The sequence below is a fragment of the Triturus cristatus genome, chromosome 10, assembly GCF_964204655.1.
Source record: "Triturus cristatus chromosome 10, aTriCri1.1, whole genome shotgun sequence".
In the NCBI taxonomy this organism is placed as follows: Eukaryota; Metazoa; Chordata; class Amphibia; order Caudata; family Salamandridae; genus Triturus; species Triturus cristatus.
The window spans coordinates 1,125,062,921-1,125,087,130 of record NC_140593.1 but is presented as its reverse complement, the minus strand read 5'-3'; the positions used below and the strand labels follow the sequence as shown (position 1 = coordinate 1,125,087,130).

The following is a 24,210-nucleotide window of genomic DNA, read 5'->3' as shown; positions in this document are numbered from 1 at the left end:
ATCTGGGCCTAAATCCATCGTTTTTCTTGCTCCCCATGCCATGCCATTTGGACTCCAGCCATATGCAAATCAGTCTTGACCCTGCGCCCAATGGGGACAGTCCAGCCGAACTGCCAGGTCAGGTCCTCCCTGGACTGGAACCAAGCATCTAAGGACCGGTTTCGGGGTTGCACCCCTCATCAGCCAGGATACCTTGACACCAGTGGCATGGAGAGCACGGGACCCACGTCTGAGCATACCCGTCCCACTTGGGGTGACAAATGCAAAAAGAACAATTGATGGACAGAATGCAGAACAATGACATACATTCACCCAAGTACAGAGATCTGGACCATAAATCCATTGTTTTTTTGCTCCCTATGCCATTCCAGTTTAAACCCAGCCATATGCAAATCAGTCTTGTCCCTGCACCCAATGGAAACAGTCCAGCTCGAACTGCCAGGCCAGGTCCTCCCTGGACTGGAACCAAGCATCCTAGGATCGGTTTCGGGGTTCCACCCCTCATCAGCCAGGATAGCTTGACTCCAGTGGCATGAAGAGCACGGGACTCTGGTGTGGCGGAGCAGCAACCGTTCTTTGCACTTCAATGCAAAAGACCATAGAGCATATCTAATTTCCAAAGCCAACAAGGCCACAATGGTCCATGAAGGCGGCCGCTATAGACATGTGATGACTTGGTGAGTCCATGCTTCAAGGCTGAGATCTGATTCTGTTTTAGCAGCCTATGGAGCAAGAATTCCTTCTTGGAAGAAAGTACATTTCACTGAATTTCAGCTCATCAGGAAATTTATAGGACTTACACTTCCTCATTTTATGGCCTTTTGTAAGGGAGTCACTGATTTTGTAACAGTCATAGGTTTCTGCATCAAACAAAAGCAAATCTTACTATTTTACACTCCCATGCTTTGCACTTTAGGACACCGTACAGTTTAGTTGGCAGAAGTCACAGGATGTTTGTACATTTTAGTTTGTAAGAAGTTGCTGCATTGTGAGTGTCCTTCATGTTTGAAAGGCATTTATATATTGTATTGTAGATTTATTTAGTGTTTACAAACCCTGTTGAGACATTAAAGCACTTTGCACCTGAGTAGCGTGGAGCCCCGAGTTAGACTGCATAAGTTAGCCATTACAGTTAGTCGCACACTATGCACAAATATTAGAGCTAGTATACCAATTATTTGCATGCAAATGCTAGTCTAGTGGAAAGTTGGCTGTTAATTGTTATTGATGTTAATACTTGTGACTTACTCTTGTAGTACCCGTGGCTTATTCATGAATGTAGCCCCATGTCGAAGTATAGGTTCCTTTTTTGTGTATACTTCCATATATCCTCTACCCCCCCCCCCCAAAAAAAAACTGCTTACATCTATTTTAGTTTATTTTTAAAGTTTTATATAGTATGGATCACACCATTTTCAACAAACGCCTTACACAAATTCTGAAGTATATTTTAAATGTGGGTTTCATAAATACAGAGATTAAGATTTCTTCCCATATATCACTCAGATAACAGGTATGAAGATTAGAATTTCCAAGCAGGTATTCACATAGCAGCCATCATTACATCATGGGTATATTCCTGACTATTGTAGGAAGAAAGTTTATTTCAGCTTAATTTTTGCTATATTATTTCTTAGTAAAGGAAAGCTAGTGGAGAATGAGACTCTGGAATTTGGTCCTGCATGCATCGGTCCCACGATCCTCCATCTTGCTCCTCCGGAAGCCATTTTGCAATGCGTACTATTCCTACCCAGCATGCTGTTTTTGCTCTATATTCCCGTCCGCTAACAAGGTGTTCTGCATTTGAGAGGCCCAGCTGCTCATATTAAGGTCTAGGTAGGGACTCCAACAAGCGCTGGCCTACAGATTGTTGACGATGGACGCTGTCATGTTGTGACCATGGTGCCGCGTGACCCGCTGAGCCCAGACAGGAAGCTCATGGGATGCCCGCCATCTTACGAGGTGGAAATGGCAAAGAAATGTAAACCAACTCAGATGTCCTTTTGTTCCACTCCCCTGGATATTTTTCAGATCTCATTCAACCAGACTGTTACGAAAATAGTGCCGACTGTTTATTTTGCATATGAATGTGATATAGTTACTTATGTATGCGGCAGCAGCTCCTGGCTAATCAAGCGTGGCTAGCATTCCTTGCGCGTTAGCTGTGTGACCTGGGGGGATTAGGGCTCCCCGAGGACATTTTAGGTGAGGGGCACTTTATTAGTCAATCGACGGACGGCCATACATATTTATATTGTATCACAGCGGGTTATTAAAAATAATATTGAGCATTGCCCAGGGCGCGAGACGAATGTCTGATGGCTTTCTGCACTGAATCTGAAATCTTTTCCAGCACTTACCCTTCACAATTTACACCATTGTTGTTATTACAGTTACAACACACTGGCATCAGCATCTTCGCATAATTCTCTCTCTCTCTGTAGTATTCAGAGACACACTTAATGCACACTGCGATATCAATTAGTCAGTATTAAATTGATGATAAATATTAGGCCATTATTCCACAAGTTTTCAGCATGAGTGATCACTTTGTCCCCTCACTCAGTGCTGTCCTAAACACCGCTGGATTTAAATCTGATTAGCTGTCACATTCCAAAGGATGTGGTACATTAAGCATCATTGCCCTCTAATCCGGGCATTAACAGCGATTAATGACCTATGATGTCAGTGTTAACTATAAAATTATTGGCGTAAGCCAAAAGGTGAGCGCAGATAATGACGGGGGACAATGACCAGCTGTTAATACCCAACAACTACTATCCGTGTGAACTTCATAGCCCTGCTCCACCCATATAAGGTACTTAAAATGAATGCAAGCATTAGTTAACACCAGCCTTCAAATGATTCTGATTGGTTGAATCAATTCTAAAACTGTATACAATGTGCTAATATTAGGGCCCATTTTGGAGGCAGATGCTAAAAGCTAGAGCTGGGTACATTTTTAATTATACTGGCATTCTCCTGCAAATTCAGGGAATATCACACATAAGTAGGCGTATGGAGTTTCCCAAAATTGCCCAAGGCTATGTAGTTAAAAATGTACCCAATAGCTGAAGCCTGATATCCTGGCCAACAAGGCTGCAGGTGCTTGCGTTGGCGGTGGCACACTCCTGGAATGGAGCTTCAACCTTCAAGGAAGGGAGATGGCACAGCTGAGTGGCTGCCATTGTGTTTCTACTCTGGCAGAAGGAGCATGCTGCCACCAAAACAAGTAAACGACTCATGCTCCTAGCCCTACATGGAACATGCTGCAACAGCGGCCCATCCTTAAGGGCGGAGGGGTCGTGGACCTGCACCTTTTGGACATTAGGAGTGTCTGTCAGGCTGAGCAAAGGTCAGCCTGACAGATACTCTTCTTGTTCAGGTCAGGCAGCCAGGAGCCAGGCATGCGCTAAATGTGCAAACTCCTGGCTGCCTGAGCTGAACTTTGCTGGGCTAAGGATGTCGCAGCTCTTGTGGGTGTGACCTCCTGAGCTCGGTAAAGGGCCTCGAGGCCCTCCCCCTTGTGATGAGGTGGAGCGTCATTGATAGCCTCATACTGGGCGCTTCAGTTTTAAGCCCTGAAGTGCCTAGGGCCGAGTGTCTATCACTGACACCTCGTCACAGAGTGGGTGGGGTCAGCAGTCTGTCTGACTTCATCCTACTCTGTGATGAGGTAGGGACTGCTGCCTCCCCTCATTGGCTGACCTAAGGCCTCTGAGGCTTCCCTCCCCGAGACCTGCAGCAGGTAAGTGTTGTGTTTTTATTAGCTGGTGATGAGTGCATGTATGAATGTATGTGTATTTGTGAGTGAGTGTTGTGAATGTTTGTGGTGTCCTACGCTGATGACACCCAGTTGATGTTTGCTTTCAAACACCTGGACGTCTCGGTCTCAGCCAATTTCCAGGGTTGTTTATCTGCAGTAGCAAGTTGTATGCATAAAAGCTGTCTCTGCCTAAACTCTGAAAAATCGGAGATTTTGATATTTGGCGCATCTCCAGTATCGGACCACGCCCATCTGTGGCCTACTGAATTGGGTCCCCATCCCCCATCTCTCCTGGAACCATCAACCTCTGTCAAAAATGTGGGGGTAAAGCTAGATAATGCTCTCTCATTCAAACCATTTGTCAATGCTACCGCAGGAGTTTATTTCTGTGTTGAAATCTTTAAGAAAGACTTTCAAATGTCTTCTGGTACACACCAGAAAGATCATTATTCATGCACTGATCACATTAAGACGCAACTATGCAAGTGTACTGCCTTCAGGATCTCCCCAAGCATTGATAAACAGACTGCAACGGATTCAGAACGCGGCAGCCAGACAGGTCCTGAACATTCCCAAATGACATTCAATTCGAAATGGTTTGAAAAGCTTTCACTGGCTTCCCGTCAATCAAAGGATAACATTTTAGGCTCTAATGGTAATGTTTAGGGCCAACCAAATGAAAGGCTTGACGAAATTCAAAGATCCCTTCCTCGTAGAGCATTGCGCTCAGCCAACAACCACTTGCTATGCATCCCCAAGATCAAGAGAACGAGAGCAGGAGGTCGGTCCTTCGCTTATCTGGCCCGAAGCTCTGGAACCTTCCACCTGAGCATATTAGAAGTGCTACTTTAGAAAATTCTTTCAAGATCTTTTCGAAGACCCAACTTTTTGGAGAGATCTAATCTGATCGACCCTACCTCTTTTAGCTTCTCCTAGTTGTGTCCTACTAGTAGCCAGCGCCGGGACGCGCCTTCTGGAGCAGCTTTTCGCGCTCTATACATTTTATTCATTCATTCAGAGGGGGTGTGCAAGAGTCTGCATGTGAATTCATGGGTGTACGTGATTGTGCAAGTGTGTGTATGGGCCCCCTCTATGTTGTACTTACCAGCCGCCATTGACATGTGGCGCATGGTCCTTTTAGGTCCAGCATGACTGCACAGCTTTCTCTAGACCAATTCTTTAAAATAAACATTGTGAACTCTGGCTCCATCCAGAGGGGTATTTCCCTTTCACTGTATGCCATTGGCTGTTTAATAAACATCTCAAAAGAATATTGGATGTTCCCATATTATGTTTTTTTCATCTCATTCTTGCATTATATACAGAAAACAATCTTTTTTCGTTTTAATTTTTGCACTTTTCAATGTTTTGTCAAGAATTGTGTACTAATTGCACACGTTTGTTTAACCACAGACGCACCAAATGACACAAACTAGTTACTTAAAACAAGGCTAGTATTAGCAAGGCCCTCAGGTCTGGCTCTACTGTTGTAACACCTGAAAATATAGTAAGACACACATGTGGTTGCACGCATTACCACATTAAAGACAGACCTATTGGCTTTGACAATCTGTTTTTTTTCTTTTTGGTAATTCCATCGCTTTCGCAGTTAGTGACTCTGGCAATGTTTTTTATAACTCCAGGGGGTTGCAATCCATCACTCTCAAGATTAGGCCCGTTATTCTGGGGGGCAGGCAATTAACTTCGGTTAATGCCCTCAGAATCAAGCACGGACACTTACTTTGTTATCTTGTCTTTTATAATGGGATACGCCCCCGAGTGCACATCAATCCACAGATCATCAGCGCTGTCGAGAAAACTATTCATAGTGGAAAGAAACTCCTTTGGATAGCGGTGCCCGCCCAATCTCCACCTATGCCAGTGCAAACATGTGGACAATTCTCCCTTTCTCGCGTTACTATCATCAGTTCGACGCTGTGCCCACACACTCCCCCAGGACCCGCTGACCCAGGCACCTTTAATCGGTGGGCTTCAGAAGCGATATTCTCCCCGTTGCTGCCATGTTAGGAAAGCCCAACTTGAGGTAATATCTTTGCAAATATTGTTTTTGGCAGAGCACGCCTGCTGGCTTTCATCACTTCAGCCGCCAGCTCTTGGGCCGCCCGGGCACCGTGCCAAGCGCGGGAAGGCGCGCAGCGTCTCGGCAGCAGCCGGGCCTCAGAGATGAACTTTCTTAACAGGATGAATGTGTGTTTTTTGGTCTCTGGAAGGCGCGGGTCGGGCGCGGGCCTGTGATCCTCGCACGGGGTTGAATACTCCTGACAGTAATTCGCCCGTGCTGACGCAGATGCGCGCATTAACGTCCTGCGCGGGATTTATTTCGGCGCAATTTGCCGTTGAAGACGTTGAATGTGAAAGATTGGAGTCGTGGCCCCCGGCGCGGCGTGCAGGCCATGGCAGCCAGATGTCCCCCTTAGTAAACAGTGCACGACTGTTTAGGGGGGGTCAAGTGAACGGACTGTTAGTCTCCAATTGTTTTTTGTTGTTGCAGTTTTATGATGCGCAAATTCGACCCGAAGTTATTGGAGCGCATTATATGAGTAACAGTTACATTACACAACGAACCATTCATTTTTGATAAGCACGGGGAGTAGGGGCGTAGCTTCGGGGGGGGGGGGGGGGGTGTTTGAGGTGTTACACCTAGTGCTTAATTTGAGCCGGTGGTTTTCAGGGCCTAAGGACACATTCATTTATGGGGAGATGAAGAGATGTGCCCAGAATCACAGGATGTTGAGCCGGCGCCGGGATTCAAACGTGGTTCCCCAGCTCTGAAGTCGGCAGCTCTTGCCATTACGCCAGACTTTCATGGTCAGTAGTTGGGTTTGTTTTACGCAGAGCGAATAGGAGAAATGGGCTGGTGCAAGCTGCCTCTTGACGAGGGCCCCGGCACTTATTTTTTTTTTACAAATTAACCACTGGTTACACCCCCCTAATAAATGTGCTATTTTATAAACAGTTGGGTACAGGAGTTGGCTCTGATAGTGTATCTATCGGATTTGACCTGGGATTTTCAAATCCTCAGTAAAAAACACACACACATACACTCTCATCTGAAGGTCTTAAAACATGGTTAGCTTACAAAACACTGGGTTGTATGTACCAGTCAAAATGTCACACTCCTTTCCCTTTCTACTGGCCTTTAAGCCCCCCTCATGCGCTGCATCTTATGTAATGACTTACATGATATGCAAGTGTGATTGTCTAAAAAGCTCCTCCCACCCCCTCCCAGTCTTACTGACCAAGCTATGCCCCTGACCAGGTGATTAAGAGATTTGCCTAGAATCACAGAATCTTGAGCCGACGCTGTGAGTCGACGCCTAGCCTCGAACCTGGCTCCCCAGTTTCAAAGTCTGCAGCTCTAGCCGTTACCCCGCATGCTCTCTCCAATGGTGTCAGCCAGAAGGCGGCCATCTCTGGTTGAGTGAGGTTAGAAGCGTAGCCAGCCCTTGCTCGGATAGCGCCCTCGGCTGAAAGAGTTTTGCTGGCCTCGCTGCTGCTGGTGAACAAAAAAGAGGCAGCAGGGGGTCCCTTTCACAGGTCAGTCCCTGATTTATTTGCCTCTGAACACAAACATCTCCTGCCTCCCCCTCTTTACCTGAATTACCCCAGCGTAGCTCCATCAGCCTGGTGCCAAGAAGTTTGTTGGGGTTTGGAGGGGGTGTTGGTGTGTGGCAGCAGGTATCAGGGTAGAGGTGAGGGCAAGTAAAGGGACTGATGCGCGGTTAAAACATCTTACTGCGGCCTAGTTACAACTGCTTTAACTGGAATCATTCGAGCCGTGGTATTGTATTGTAATTGCATTTATATAGCACTTACTACCCCTGATGAGGCGTCAAAGGGCTTTTCGGCGAGTAGCAAGCTACTCCGGGACCCATAGAGGATTAGTGGTGAATTAGTATAGTGAAATATGAAATTAATTTGAGCGGTGGACATGTTAGTCAGTTATTTGGATTGAAAATGATAGCAGAGGGATAGAAGGGAAGGATTTAGAATTGTTTTTTATTTTGGATCACAGCAGTAGAGGAGGCTTGGGATGAGCAAAAGGGAGGTGGAGGGGTATTGGTAAAAGGGAGGGGGAGGGGGAAGAGTCAGAGGGAGGGTTTAGAAAAGCTTGTTTTGGGGAATCGGAATAGTAAAAATAGGTATGAGATGATGGAAGGAGGGGTGGAGCAGGGAAGAGTCTCGATAGGGTTATTTTGGGGATAATAGTGGTATGGGGTTTGAGATGAATGAGAGAGTGGAGGTAATGGATATATTGATAGAGGTATAGGGTGAGAAATAGGTTAGAGGGACTGCTGTCTGCAGAACCTTAATGCAGAGAGCTCCGTGAGCCCCCCTAAAGATTGGCGCCCTGGGCCCAGCTCGTCCATGCCAAAAGCTGGCCTTTTCTGGGTTTCTTTCTCATGCTCTCAGTAAGTGTCCGATGAAAAACAAGTCCCCTCTCTCCAAAAATAAGTACAAGTGCCCACCACCGGCACAAATTAACCACTGTGAAGGCCAGTACTGGTTTTAAAGCACCATTATGAATCACGCCCATTTCAAAGTAGCAGCATCAGTAGCTGGATTTTGCTGTTATTATTGTGGTTTTAATAATTTTGTTTTTTTGTTGTCGTTATTGTTATATTCTTGTTTTTATTTGCCTGTTATAAAACAGGCCGCGTGTTTTGCCATTTCAGATCACTCTGCAACAAATAACTTGGCCAAGAGCTTGTCCCCACCATTACAACAGAAACAACCATATGACCACTACACAAAACCTGCACCGGACCAGAGCACTCAGCTTGCAGGGCTCTCTCAAGTCTCAGCACCGGTGGGTGCCCGCTACTGGTCACTGTGATGCCAGGCAATCTTTGCTTTTATGGGTCCCAGCAGTAGCCATTACAGCATTACACCTACAGTGCTACAACACTGCAACAACAGCATTGGGACACTACAAATTCCACACAGTGAAACACAACTACAGACTTTAAATATAGCAATAATGCCACTGCAACACCGACTTCCTACAACACACACATTGGAGCACAACACCTGAAACACTACAAACAGAACACTACAGCTACATCATTACCAGGGCCACTGGAATTATGCGGCAGGGGATGGCCAAATTATGCAGCAGCCTTGAGTAAATTATGCAGCAAGAAAAGGTAAATTAGACAGCACTTTAAAAACAAAAGTAATACTTCATTATTGTGTACCTTTTCCCCCCCTTGTCAACACTGTCTGGGCTTTAGGTGCACTTCATTAGTACCAGTTTACACACCCAAAAATAGCAATAAGCATCGGAAATGTGACCAGTCAACCTTTACAAAGGGCCTTCCACTGTGCAGCAACACGCGTCACTGTATTTTTATCAACCTTTGCACAGTTAGATCTAGAAATAATTTTAAAATTACAATCTGCAGATTATGCAGCAGATGATGGATTATGTGGCAAATGTGGCAAATCTATAATTATACGAAAATTGTTGCGGCTGCATAGTCGCATAATTCTAGTGGCCCTGATAATTACTAAGTCAGCAATGGAACACAAAAGCTAAAATACTACAACTATAAGACCACAACTACAAGACTGAAGCACTTCTGCTAGAACACAGTGGAACACAACAACTGCTATTTTATAACTGTAACACTACCACGTTGCAACTACATCACAGAAGTGCCACAAATACAACAGTGTAACACCCATAATGGGTCACAACAGTTAGAAGAGTACAGACCCCCAACGAAAACACTAAAATTACAACACAACTACCACATTTGAATACCTACAACACTACAAACATAACACAACTACTACAAAATAACTGCAGCACTACAATATGAGCATCATGTTTCCCACAGTGAGTGAATTGTTGGTGTCCATGAACCCCCTGAGCTTGCTACATACACACCTGGAGGCGTAGTGCCTTTGCGAGCACCTGTTACAATTCTAGGGTACTCTGCCCTCTGGCAAAGTGATCTGTTGACATCGTATTTGGTTTTGTTTCATGTATTTTTTTCAGATGAGCAATATTGGATAATGGTCAGTGAGTGTGTGATAATGGTCAGTGAGTGTGTGATAATGGTCAGTGAGTGTGTGATAATGGTCAGTGAGTGTGTGATAATGGCCAGTGAGTGTGTGATAATGGCCAATGAGTGAGTGATAATAGAAAAGTGAGTGTGTGATAATGGTCAGTGAGTGTGTGATAATGGCCAGTGAGTGATTGCTTGTATTGCAAAGTGGACTTGATCTTGTGTGGTGTTATGTGCTTATACCTATTTTTGTCTCTTCGCTCTCATTCTTTTGTCTCACAAGTCATCAGTCTTTCTAATGCCTGTATTTTTGTTTCTATTGAGAGCCAGCGAAAGACTGCGCAGCCTCGAAACAATGACTATTCACAGAAACTTTCATTTTTAGTGAATCTGCCTTTGAACCCAGTGATTTACGTGTGTACTCTTTTCCGTGCTCCTTAATGCAGCTTAAAGCATCGTTCAGTGGCAGGCAAATGTGCTCCTTTTACAAGAATGGGCTCTTATAGGAGCCACCTGGTCAAATGCCCAGTCAAAAACAAGGTTAAATCAATGCCATACCCAAGGCCACTGGAATTATGTGATTCTGAGACTGCAGTGCTTTTCCCATAATTATGGATTTGCCACATTGGCCACATAATCCATCATCTGCTGCATAATCTCCACATATTAACCTAAAATTTATTTGTAGGTCCAACAGATTAAAATTGATTAAAAACATGGTGACACGTGTTTCTGCAGTGGATGGTCCTTTCCAAAGTTTGACTGGTCATTTTTCAGTTGCTTATTGCTTTTTTGGGGGAATTAAACTGGTACTAATACTGTGAAGCAATTTCTCAGACAGTGTTACAATGTGTAACAATGATTAAATGAAACAATACTATCACAAAATATGCCTCATTACGCCACATAATTTGCCTTTTTGTGCCATATAATTTATTCAACTCTGCACTATAAATTTCACTGGCCCTGGTCATGCCTGATGAACTCTCCCTACCAGAAAATGTATGGGGGAAACAGACTACCCTGTACGTATCTCTTTGTCGTGTCATGTTCTGTTTGTATGGACTCACAATGCTATCAGGTCAATGCTTCTTGCCTTCATTCAAAGATTCTGACATAGGCTGGAGTCCAGGTGGTGTTATGAGGTGTAACAGTTTTAGTGAATTTGTGGTTCTGTTGTTAACTGTAGGTGTTTTTAAAAGATAAGTCAATGGGGCATGTAGTTAGAGTGTGTAGGTGTGTCTGTGTCTCTGTGTGTCTGTGTGTGTTGCTTCCTGCAGGTTTTGTCAAGATGTTTGCATGTTCTCATAATGTTTAGTTTGCCCATTGGACAGCATATTGTCATGTGGGTGCATTACCTGAAGTTAGAGGTGGCGTTAACATGGCGTACAGTGGGCAGAGTGGGCCTTTACTCGTTGGAGCACGTGGTCCCCAGTTATATGGGAAATCTGTGCTGTGTTCGATGTGGTGATATGTTGTGTTGGGTGATTCTGTGTTGCTTCTTGGTAGAAAGTTGTATTAGAACTAAGCTGTTACCCACCTGAATGGCATCTGTGCTGTTTTGTATTTTTTGTGTTATGTTCTGTGTGGTGTTGTGTGTTTTTAGGTCTCGCCTGACCCAGCGCATGCGCTGGTCTGACGAGACTTATTGAGAGGGCTCCAAAAAGTGCTACCAGGCCAGCCTAGAGCTACAGTGCATGTGCGCGGGCGCGCGCGCCTCGTTTAACCGCGATTACTTTCACTTTCGGCCGCTTTGATGTTTGATCGCGATCACTTTCACTTTCGCGGCCCCACCGCTTTTCATAGCCAATAGGTCTCGCTTTTGGGACCTTATAAGTATTTAGTTACGCAATTGTTGCATGGCTAAACACTTATAAGGTCCCAAAGGCGAGACCTATTGGCTATGCCAATGCTTGTTTTCCTTTCCACCAACGCCAGTGTTGGCATCTCTAAGTTGGCAAAAGTGGGCAGATAGAACTGGAATGGTAATATGGCTCAGCAGGTCAGGTCCTTGCAGTTGATCAAAGGAAATGGTTCTTCAGAGGTTGCTAAATTGAGTAGTAACAAACTGCATTCACAGTGATTAGAAATCTAAACATCTGCAGCATGAAACGCTACATGAAAACACATTGATATGATCGCCCACAGTTGGCTGAGCGCCAACCACAGACCGACACGTCTCGGTGCACAGTTCACTGATCCAAGAGACAGCATGCAAACTCAGACAGGGGTGACCCCAGAGGGGGTTCAAATTGGCCAGAGGCAGCCCGGCTCGTGAATGTTAAATGAGGTGGATATATGATGCACTAAAAACAGACTTAAGCAAGGATGAGGGAGTGATGGATCACCATCCGAGCTGACATGCTGTCTCTGCCCACGCCCCTCCCTTCTCCCCCATCCGACAACCTGTCAAACCTGTGCATTCACTTAAAACGCTATAATTCGCTTTTTTCACCTATCTTTAGCAAAACACATTTCAAAAACCTTTCAGAGGAGGTGAAAAGATGTTTTCTTCTTTCCTGTTAAGCACAGAATGCTAGTTGAAATGCAAGTCTCTGCATATCTGGACGAGTTGTATTTTTCTCACCTAGTCCCAGAGGCAGACGCTCTGAGTAGCTGTCAACAACCACATAAAAATCATCACCCACCACTGCAGCAACACCTGTGCTTTTTTCAAAACTAAATGCCCCTTGTCACACTTTGTAAGAGACAAAGTTCTCACACTGTACACATGTCAGAATTCTCTTCTTTACAAAGCGGATATCCTGTCTCCCTAGCACAAGAGCTGCCAGCGGAAGAGGCCTGTGTCACGCAGAATGCGTTAGCATTGTATAGACATAAACAGTGTATTAAAGACTATGGGGCACATGCATCAAGGTCAGATTTTGCGAGTCCTTAATTGCGATTATTATAGAATCGCAATTAAGGAATCGCAAAAGCCTATGCATGTAGGAATCGCTATAAAAATTGAGATTCCTAAACAATCCTTAATTTCGACTCGCAATTTGCGAGTCGAAATTAAGAAATGGCACCCCATTCGTTCCTATGGGCCTACAGGCCCATAGGAATGAATGGGAGATTGCATGCGCAATTTGCGAGAACCAATTGTTACTCACAAATTGCGCATGCAATTTCAAGGGTGTCAAAAGGACACCCTGTTGCACCCCTAAAATTGTGATGTGCACAGATAGAGCAGCGGTATCCTGCGAAGAGACCATTTTTGCCAGATTTGCCCAATCTCAACATGGGATAAATGTACTTATAGTAACTTACAGACAGTCAGATTGATAAATATTTACCTAGTGGGTATCCTGAGTTCATGTCAGCGACACAGCTTCGTGACCAACGCTGGACACCCTTATATGTAAAGTGGAGACCGTCCCAAGAATGTACCCTTCTCTTGATTCAGAGCACAAAGTTTGCCCCTTTTCGTGATCCCATTCAGCATCTTCAGGGGGCCATTTCTGAATGTCTGACATTATACAAGACAAGGCCGTCATCTCTGATCCTACAGCGGTGACACTCGGTTCCTTGAGGAAGGTAACCTTGAGGTGGCACTCAACGGCTGATGTGAGCCAGGCCTGGGTGGGTGAGATCTGTCTGGACCCAGTGGCTTAACCTCTTCTGTGCCCATGACGAGATAGTCTCGTCATGGAGCACGGTTGCGCTGTGCCCATGACGAGACTATCTCGTCATGAACCCCGCCCGCTAATGTAACGCCCGGCACAGGAGGGGGAAAGGGCGTGGCACTGAAGGGGTTAAAGGTTCAACACTGAATTCTGGGGTAGAGCCCTTGTTTTAAAGATTTCACTGTCACGCAGACCTCCACCTCCCTGGGGTAATGCCACAGGAAGAGGATCTCTACCAAGCCGGGGGAAGGGGAAGGCCCAAGGGGCTGACTTACTCCTAAAATCAATCCCAGAGAAGGGACTCGCTCTGAACAAACAAAGGGCCAGTGAGTACTCTTAGGAAAGTCTAATGATACTCTAGCATTCTTCCATGAACAAAACTGGCATACCGGCTGGCGGTAACTCCTCCTGTGAGACCAACTCCTCACAAATTGTCACCCTGGCTTGTGAGGCCACAAAACACTCAAGCCCGGGTCATTGCAAACTTAAAATCTCAGGATCAACTCGCCTGAGTACCTCGCCTTGCAAGATCATTCCAGTGTCTGGTTGCTTGGGTGAACATCTCTATTCAGGCTTCATGCTCCTGGCACCTGTAGCATCACGCGAGACAAGGTGCATTTTATATGTTATATGTTTATATGTTATACTTGTTTAGTTTTGTGATTTGTTGTTTGTTGTATATGACAAAATCTCAATAAAATCTTATTGAAATAAAAATAAAAGCACATGAATTAGGCTATAAAATACCTAAACGCTAAACTGATGCCCAAGAGCACACATGCGAGCAAGCTTCTCAGCCTCACTCATTTTTCTCCTCCAAAGAAGGGAGTGGCTTGTCAGATGAATCTTAGAGCGCACCCTCAGCTGTAGAAAGTAAGGTACTCTAACACATACTGGCAATTGAGAAAACATTTAAGAAAATGCTTTGAAATATCTTTTTCCAGTGTGTCTGTAAAATGTACACCACAAGTGTCTGATAGAGCAATATAAGTGCCTAGAAACAGCTCACTTCTGAATGAATGAATGAATGTGTAGCTTTTATATAGCGCAACGTTCACTCCAGGGAGTATCCTGGCGCTCTCAGTGCTCGGTAAACAACTGCTCAAATGTACTGCAACCTTTAGTGCAACGTATTAGGTCATATGTGTTGTCATGGATACACGCATCTTACACACTTGAGCATCTATTACATGCACTCTGTATATTTGTAATTTTATTTACCTAGTGCAGGGTTGTCCAAGACTATTTCACAAGTCCTTGATCCATGGCCCATGGCCATGCCAGCTTTTCAGGATATCGGCATAGATTACATTTACACTCGATCAATATAAATGGGAATTATTTACATAATCAATGGTTGTGCCAAAAATCTGGCATGGATCCGCCCCTAAAGTCCCAGCATTGTACATTAACTGTTTCAAGGGTTCCATAGCTGGAGTTCAGTTGTCCTGTTTCGCACACTATATTTTACCTGAAGATCTCAAGGATCGCGTCTTCAATGTAGAGTATCCCGTCTGATGCCACGTATACCTCTTATGTATGGCAGTGATTGCTGTATTTTGTCTACCATCTTCAAATATTTTAGGCACATGGGCAGGCCTATGCATTGGCACTTGCATAGCGCAATCCAACCTGGGAAGCAGTAACGGACACAATACCATTAGAATATATGTTTTTTTGGAACATATGTTCATACTATTAATGTCACCAAACAACTGCTATGTGACCAGAATTATGTAGTTTTAAAGAAGAAGAGACCCGAATCACTGTTAGAGAAAATGGGGCTTTTAAATACATCTGAGGGTCTACTGAAAACACTGAGCGTCCGACACAGAACCGTGGCATGGTGAAAATGGATCAGTGCCAAAGACCTCACTTTGAGTTTTCACACAAAAGCCCTGATTACAAGTTGAGGAGTTATTTATTGCCCATGATAAACAGCAATACCACGGGGTACGTTATTTATCATGTGCGATAAATGACCCCTATCGTGAGTTTGTGGGGAATAACATGCAGATTTTGGTGTTTAACGCACCAACGTCCGCATGGTGTGGCAAATACCGTACAATTTTCCCTGTTAATAGGGTTAACCTTCCGAAGTTTAACGACAGCTGAGGTATTTAACGTATCCGGCCCACTCGTAATCAGGGCTAAAGTTTCTGATCTTAAGCAAATCGATATACCGCCATGTTCCAGTGGAGTAACAAATGCCCCCACAGCCCATTTAGAGTGGGGGTGGTGAGTTCCAGGGGCCCCCTCAGCACAGTATCCTGGCCTGAGAGCTCCTGAGTGAGTACAGAGGGGGCCCCCCCTCCATGTACTGTGCAGGGGGGCCCCCTCAAGTTTACTTTCGCCAGGGCGCTCTTCTGTTTACTGACAATTAGAAGTGCTTAGAAATGTTTTTTTTTAACCTTATCGATGCTCAGGACGGCTCCCAGCCGTCATGAGTCACGGTAGTCATGTGCTCATGACGGCCAGGAGCCGTCCGACCGTTGCCGCTCCGCCCACGCGCGGCTAATTCCCCACCTGTGCGGGCGAATTAATTGGTGAGCGGAGTTTGGACGGCTCCCGGCCGTCATGAGCACACGACCACCGTGATTTATGACGGTCGGGAGCCGTCCTGGGTACCTGAGCGCCACGCCTAGCCCCGCACCCCTCGCATCGCAGCGGAATTTGCCGCGCGTGTAAGGGGCTAAGTAATCAGCACTTTGTAAACAAACAATTGACAGAACAAGTGTGGTCAATTTAAGACACAGTCAGGGAGGGGATCTGGCCAAGAGGCCTAAGTTCTAATCCTGGTTTTGCCTTTTTGCCCAAAATAATTGTACTATTCCTGGCAAATCACCGTCTTTGCCAAATACCTCTAGATATAAACAAGGACAATTGTATTTAATAGTGTAAAACGTGTATTGTCCAAGTAGTTGTTCCAACACCCCATCCCCAGTCCACCCTGTTTTTTGTACTCTCGCCTCAACTGTACCTTACATACCACAGTCTATGCACAACACCTAGGGGCAGATTTACAAGCCCTGTGTGCCACTTTTGCACCACCGTTGCATCACTTTTGTGACGCAGCGGAGGCTTAAAAATGCGGCCAATTTACAACGTGACGCATCTAGGAAGATGCGTCACGTTGTAAAGCCCTGCGTCACATTATACCCGCGTCAGATATAATGTAGGCAGGGTGGGCGTTCCCGCGCAGGAAAGCCTCGTAAAAGTGGCGCAGTGAAATCTACAAGATTTCACTGCGTCACTTCTAGGATGCCACTGCGTCAAAACCTTACGCCTACTTGAAGCAGGTGTAGGGAGCGACACAGTGTAGTGGGAATAGGCCTCAAAATGCATTGCTGGAGTTGCGTTGTGCTTGCCCCAACAGATGCGTCAGAATTTCTGATGCATCTGTTAATCCTTGCGCTATGGTGCGCTGTATTGTAAATACGACGCATCCATGGTGGCACAAGGGTTTCTCAGGGTGGCGCAGGGAAAGTGATGCATCCCTATAGATGCGTCACTTTCTTGTAAATCTGCCCCCTAATGTTCAAGGTGCTTCTACAAATGTGTTTTGTATGGCGCTGGCCATGCTCATTGTCTTAGAAGCACTGTTGCTTTAAGCCTGATCTCCATGCAGGGAGATGACATAATGTGGATGTATGCATTGTGGTACACCAAGGTGCCATTAGTAGAAATAGGGCCGCTATTTCATGCAACGATTTGCACTCAGCTACCCTACGAATAGAAAGCAGAGATTACCACTGATGAACATATTAACCTAAAAAGCAGGTCGTTGCATTTGACCTTTCCAAGGGCACGTGACATAAATAGAGGATTATTGGAAGAGTCCCTCACGGGTTGATGTGGAGCCGAGGAGTGCCTAAGCTTCTCAGATCCATCATAATGTTTCACTGATTGACAGCTAACTTGAAATGGCGAGATCTTCACCAACCCGCTCCTTAGTTAGGTAACACTACTTTGGCGTTTGTTATCAAGTGTCTTCGGTGTCACCCAGGAAAAAGTCAATTGTCACCAAAACTCTTCAAAACGTATTATTAAGGTCCGGAGTCTGTGTAGTCAAGTAGTCTTTATTTTCTGTTTATTATGAGTGTATTTTCCTTTTTTCAGACTCAGTCCAGTTTTCTCCATGGGTATGCTGCACAGTGCTCGGTCACTCCCTCACGTCTTTTGATTTGCTCCAGCACCCACATCTCCTGACAATCCGTTCTCCGACTGCAGCTAGTTTAATTGCAGTGCCTTTCAGACCCCTCTGGTCTTTTTCTAACATCCCGCCGCTTCTTTCCACCTCTCCTCTTCTCTCTGAGCCTAGGCACGCAGTATTTCTTCTACTAGTGTATTACCCATCCCCTGCCTTTACTGGTCACGTCTTACCTGTCGTAGACATCGTGCTTTGGCTCAATTCCTTGCCATCTTGGCCTTTCCCTTTCTCATGTTTACCACTGACTGGTTTAGTGTTTTCATTCTCCCCCACAGCACTGTTTCCTAACTACTTGTAACCTGGTCCTGATGATGGCCTAACATTGCATACAGGCCGAAACGCGGTCGACTTTTGCAGCGCAATTACAGCGCTTTTCTCTTGATTGCCCATTTAAATTACCTTGTATTATTTGCTTTCATTGTATGGGCAATACTACGAATACACCTTGTATATATAATTTGTTTTGTTTGCGCCCCTTGTCCGCTGTACAAACTTTCCTCATGTGTCACTTGCTTCGTTCACCATTTCACGAGCACTTGCGCACAGTATAACACAGGTTACATGTCATTCAATGTAACACAGTGCTTTAAATATATGACGAAATATATACAAAAGTCTTTCTGTTTCTGCAAAATATTGTCTCCCTTTTCTCCCTTTTGTGTTTGCAGCAATTAATTGTGCTCCCTTAGAAATTGGCTCACAAATAATACCCTCTGAGACATTGTTGTATGTTACACACCTTTACCCTGGTCTCTACTGGGTTTATCGGCTACCTCCTGTAGTTCCTTACTGTATCAATGCTCATACCAGGCGGTACGAATTCACAACCCGAAAGTGGCATTTGATGGCCCACTTTATACATTTGGATGTTGGCCCGGGAAAGAAGGAATCAGAGGGGACCCTGCAGGTGGTGGGAGTTGCGGGGCAGAAAGAAAGCCACCTTAGTTTCCCCAGGGTCCACTGGGGCAAGAGAGATAGTAAAAGAGGGGTCTTTTTTTCCTTCTGCCTAATTGGTCGAGAAGCCTGAGTTGAATTCAGGGAGGGTGCGCATTTATGCTGTACTGTTTCAGTGCACATACTGGTGAGGTGCAGTTGCCTAATGGTGTGTGGATCGATACAATGCAGAGTTGAAAACACTGCCAATATTGTGATACAAAATAAGGTTGCCAGAGATTTGTTCAAAGGAAATTCTCTGGGTTAGGTTACAAAATGTCAATATAGAGCAACTGCTGGGAGCTAGCAGCAATGCCCCAGAGCCAGCAGGTTGCCGTAGCATGCCTATATCAGATTTAGAGGAGAAATCAATAACCGGACAGAAGCAAAAACCATGAATTCTAAATAATTAGAACTTAGAGGTATGGAGAAATGGGTCTGAGAGGTCCAAGGAGGGAGAACTCGAGGTCCATAGATGAAGCACTGTGAGGCTGTAGAGAGAAGGGGCTCTGAGTTACAGAGAAGTGTGACGGAGATATACAGCGCTTTGTTACGTTATGTTAAGGTTTCATGTATAGCATGCTATATCACACCTGAGGGAGTATCCCAGCGCTGTGCATCTGTACGTACAAGCTAAAATAATATTAGCGTAAAGAAGATAAGAGGCCAATGGACCTACACACTATTAGCTTCATCTCTTAGGCTCACCGCACCCACCTATCCTCTTTGTCAATTCTGCTTGACTTGTATCTGACATTTGATACTGTTGACCATTCGATCCTGTTGTTTCTCTTGAGATCGCCATCATCACATGAGTGGTTCTCTTCTTACCTATCTGACAAATTCATTTTTGTGTCATGATGTCCATCCCATACCTATCTCTTCCATCTCCCCCTCAGTGTGTTTCCTTCCAGGCTGAGTTCTCTCTACCCACAACAGAAAACTTGCTGCTACTGTTTTATCTTTATGTTTTAGCTCCTCTTCCTCCCTCTATTCCCAAGATAAACACATCTTACTTTCTTTCACTACCACTTGTTACCTTCTCAGATTCTAACTATCTCACTCCCATCAACAACTGCATGACCTTCACTGCCTCATTCTCCACCGGTTTACACTGGTCTAGATTCTTGCTTCCTACAATCCCTACTAACTTTATCAATTTCTTTCACCTCTACACCCTTGGCACTCTTTCTCTGCATCATAAGTGTGGGCATGTTGTTTGGCTCACTCATAGAACTTGAATCCTTTGTCATAACATGGTTGCCAGATGCCAACTATAAAACACCAGAAAATGCACCCACACCTCCCATATAACAGCGCTCAGTCCGTCATAAACTTTCTACTTATGACCAGGTTAGACTACTGAAATATCCTCCTGATAGGAATTACAAAGTACATTTTCTTGGCTTGAGATAAAGTTATTAATTCTGCTACCCACCTACTTTTCTTTGTCTCTCACCGACACGCCACCCACTATCATTGTAGACAGGCTGGCTGGATGTGGGCAAGCACCAGAGCCAAATCTCCTCATTGGCTGAATGGAGCTCCACAAAACACCAGAGCCAAAGCACCCCATTGGATGGCTTGATGTCTACAACCTACCAGAGCCAAATCTCTTCATTGGCTGAATGGGGCTCCACAAAACACCAGAGCCAAAGCACCCCATTGGATGGCTTGATGTCTACAACCTACCAGAGCCAAAAGCTCCTCATTGGCTGACTGGATAACTACAAGCACTAAAGTCAAATTTAAGATCCTATTTTTTATCCAAGGCTATATATGGCTTCTCTCCGCACCCAAACACCATGTACATGCCATCTCAAGGATTGTGTTGTACTCATTTTTACTTCTTGTTATGCTGTAACCCGCCTGTGTTCAATCGTGGTTCTTATCTTTCCACCTCTGCATAACTGGAACATCCTCCTGGACCTGAGGAACGTACCACCAATGACAGCGTTCCAAATCACCCTGAAGTCCGCTATCTTGACCATGACTCAACTGGGCTCATCTCACCCTGAATCTTTTGTACTCCCAGCTAACCTGCTGCATAAATGTAAAGTTTTACATCCCGTTTGTCTTTGTCCTCATTACACAACTGACTCACCACTGGTCTGCGTGACCAAACACATACGGTTCTCACAATACTTAAGCATGAGCGTAGGCCTGGAGGATCTCTCTGTTCTCCATTGGAACATTTGGAACCCAAAGGAGTGTGGCTAGAACCAAAGGATGAGGATATCACACTCTGATTGGTCCTAAATGTTTGAGTATTTCGTGAATCCAAGGGTTCAAGTTGTGTTATTGCTTTCTTCATTGTCAGTATAGGTTCCTGGACTTTCTCTGGACCCTCTCTGTCCCTTGTTTTGTTTGTTTTTGCAAATGCTCTGGTATTTTTTCGAACTTCTATACTCTGTTGTTTGGTAGGAGAATCATGTTTCTGGTTTATTTTCAAAAGTGTGGCATCAAAAACGAATTGCTTATTGTCAATATAATTTCTTCTAAAGTTTTATTTTCAATATTTTTGCCCAGTACAAGAATTATCTGCGAGAGTAGGGTAACTCTGATTAAGACAACACCTCGAGTTAGTGGGTGGTTGTGTTTGGGTTGTTGGGCAGGACCAGATCAATCGATATGTCATCATCAATTCAGTAGTGTTGGGTATGAAGTTAGCGTGATCATGACACAGTTAGCCTTGGTTTTGAGGAGGAAAATGGAGTCATGTTGACGAAAGGTTTGAGAAACCCTGTGGTGACCAAGCTTAAACATGCAAAAAAACTTCTCAAAGCGATTCTGGCATCATCATTTCGAACTGGCAACAAACCTTTTCAAAGGAGGCATCCGTTGAATGATGTCACAATATGCCACACAACCCAAGCTGACATCAACAAAGCAACATTCTAGAATGCCTATTGTGTGTGTTTGTTAGCAATACAGGACTGGACAAAGACCACAAGGGTTTCTCTTCACAGAGTGGTCCCTTTAAGGGGAGTTGATGTCTAACAGTACTAGATCTCTCCATGAGGGGTCTCTGTCAGGCCAATAATGACAGCCAGGAGGCAAATGCCTTCACCATATCTCAGGAACCAAAATACTCTTACTGGACTGATGCTGTCTCCAAACCTGGTTCTCATCAGCCAAATAATATAGAGATGTATGCTGTTTTACCTTATTTGTTAGCAGGCTTTGAACCTTTCAGGTGTTCCTTACTGATTGTCCCTCTCTCTTGCAGGAGCCTCATGCCAAGGACCCTTGATGGGCAGATCACCATGGAGAAGACACCCAGCTACTTCGTAACCAAGGACGCGCCGAAGCGTATCTACAATATGTCCAGGGAGACCAAGCTGATCGTGGTGGTGAGAAACCCTGTGACCAGGGCTATTTCGGACTACACACAGACCCTCTCCAAGTCACCCACCATTCCCAGCTTCCAGGCGCTAGCCTTCAAGAACGCCAGCACCGGCCTGATAGACACTTCCTGGAGCGCCATCCGGATTGGCATCTATGCCAAGCACTTGGACAACTGGCTTCAGTACTTTCCCCTTTCCAAGTTCCTCTTTGTCAGCGGGGAGAGGCTGGTGAGCGACCCAGCAGGAGAAATGGGGCGCGTGCAGGACTTTCTGGGTCTCAAGAGGGTTATCACTGACAAACATTTCTATTTCAACGAGACCAAGGGATTTCCATGCCTGAAGAAGCCGGAGGGAAGCAGCAGGCCGCGGTGCCTGGGAAAATCCAAGGGGAGGCCCCACCCACGAATAAGCGACCACGTCATTCGCCGCCTTCAGGAGTTTTATAGACCTTTCAACTTAAAATTTTACCAGATGACAGGGCAGGACTTTGGTTGGGACGAGTAGAGTTTACTTTGTGATCGCTTTTTACTTTGTCTCACTTAAGGGCAAGAAAGACTAAGATTGGCACCAGAGATGGATTCTAATGCCACACATCTGGCTTCCAGGAGCACTGTTCTAGAAGTGCATGCCTTGTTCCTAGATCCTGCAGGGTGGGAGAGAATGTGGAGTTGTCTCTGGTCCACAGTCAGAGATAGAAAGGCCTTAAAGCAGGCGCATGTGGGTCGCCGTTAGGGATGGGGTAGCATCATACAGGTCTACCTGACCCTCGACTGACTGTTCCCCCGCCCTACAGACTGTTCCAAAGCACCTGCTTCTTGGGACATCTCCCAATCAGCCTGCCCACCTCTATTCATAGTTTTGGAGGGAAAAGTATTTTTTCATTTGCAGTCCTCATTCTTACCTATTGTTATAATTTATACCTGACTCATCACAGGAGCAGACGTACACTAAACCGAGTAGAGCTGAGTATTTAAAACAGTAATAAAGGATTTTACAAAAGATGCTCAGTCCTTTTTGGTGTCCCAGGTGTCGCGTGTTACTGTTACTGACTCCTTGCAGGTACTCTTGCATGATGGCGCGCACCGGGTGACCCGAAAGGTAAGTACGACCCCCAGGTCTATCCAGGAAACACCGAAGAGACTACAGGAAGTGGGCGACTCTCACCTGCAGCAGCAAGTGAATGAAGAAGACAATGGTGCCATCCAGGTACTCATGTGCTAAGACTGTATCAGTGCTCTCCTGTCTAGTACATGTCTACAATCCGCTTTAATACTCCCCTGCCAGGAGAGGCCGCTGCCCAGCCATGTACATGTGTGAAAAGTACATTCATGCTCAAAATCCTTCCACGTGTGAAAGCTGCATTAATCCTCCTCATTACTGTGTTAATACTCCTGTATTAATACTCTTGCATGAATACTCCCCTTTACTATATTACTATTTTTTCATTCATAAACAGTGCACGCATTAATGCTTCTGTCACATGTAAAGGGTGCCTCAGTGCTCTCCTGTCTAGTACATGTGTACAATACGCAGAATACTCGCCTGCCAGGAGAGGCTGCTGCCCCAGCCAGGTACAAGGGTGAAAGTACATTCATGCTCAGAAAGCTTCAAATTGTAAAAGCTGCATTAATACTCCCCTCTACTGTCCTAATACTCTTGAATTAATATTCTTTAATGAATACTCCCCTTTACTATATTGATACTCTTGTGTTGATACACAGTACACACATTAATACTTATGTCATATATAAAGGTTGCATCAATTCTCTCCTGTCCAGTACATGCCAGTAAAAACTACTTTAATGCTTACCAACCAGGTACATGTGTGAAAGGCACATTAATACTCAAAACCCATCCACGTAAAAAAGCTGTAGCAATAATACTCTTGTTTACATAAATAGTACATGGATTAATACTTTTCTCCTGTGTAAAGGGTGAATCAATACTCTCCTGTCCAGTACTTGTGTACAAACTGCTTTAATACTCCCCTGCCAGTAAAGACTACTTTAATGCTCACCAACCAGGTATATGAGTGAAAAGCACATTAATACTCAAAATCCTTCTGCGTGTAAAAGGTCCATTAATACTAAAAAAATCCTTCCACATGAGTAAAAACTGCATAAATACTCAAATGTACTGCATTAATACTCTTATCTCAAACATGGTACATTGCAGTCCAGTGCACATTTAAAGGCGGCATTAATGCTCTCCTGTACAGTACGTGTAAAGACCATTTTAATACTATCCTGTCCAGATTCGTATCTAAAGGAAGCAGCAATACTTGTATTTG

At 44.9% G+C, this 24,210-nt stretch overlaps 1 protein-coding gene across 2 annotated transcripts in view; it reads left to right on the top strand.

The window, feature by feature from the left end:
• The window catches only part of HS3ST6 (heparan sulfate-glucosamine 3-sulfotransferase 6), a 147,203-nt gene extending 124,288 nt beyond the window's left edge, over positions 1–22,915 (top strand). Inside the window, exons 1-2 of one of the 2 annotated variants that reach the window (XM_085629361.1) lie at positions 5,722–5,810; positions 21,803–22,909. In XM_085629361.1, the coding sequence (XP_085485487.1) occupies positions 5,788–5,810; positions 21,803–22,424 (645 nt within the window). In that variant the 5' untranslated portion in view covers positions 5,722–5,787 and the 3' untranslated portion in view covers positions 22,425–22,909. Of the gene's footprint in view, positions 1–5,721; positions 5,811–21,802 lie in introns of those variants that run through there. The other variant, XM_085629359.1, reaches the window with a different exon arrangement.
• The last annotated feature ends 1,295 nt before the right edge of the window (positions 22,916–24,210 follow it).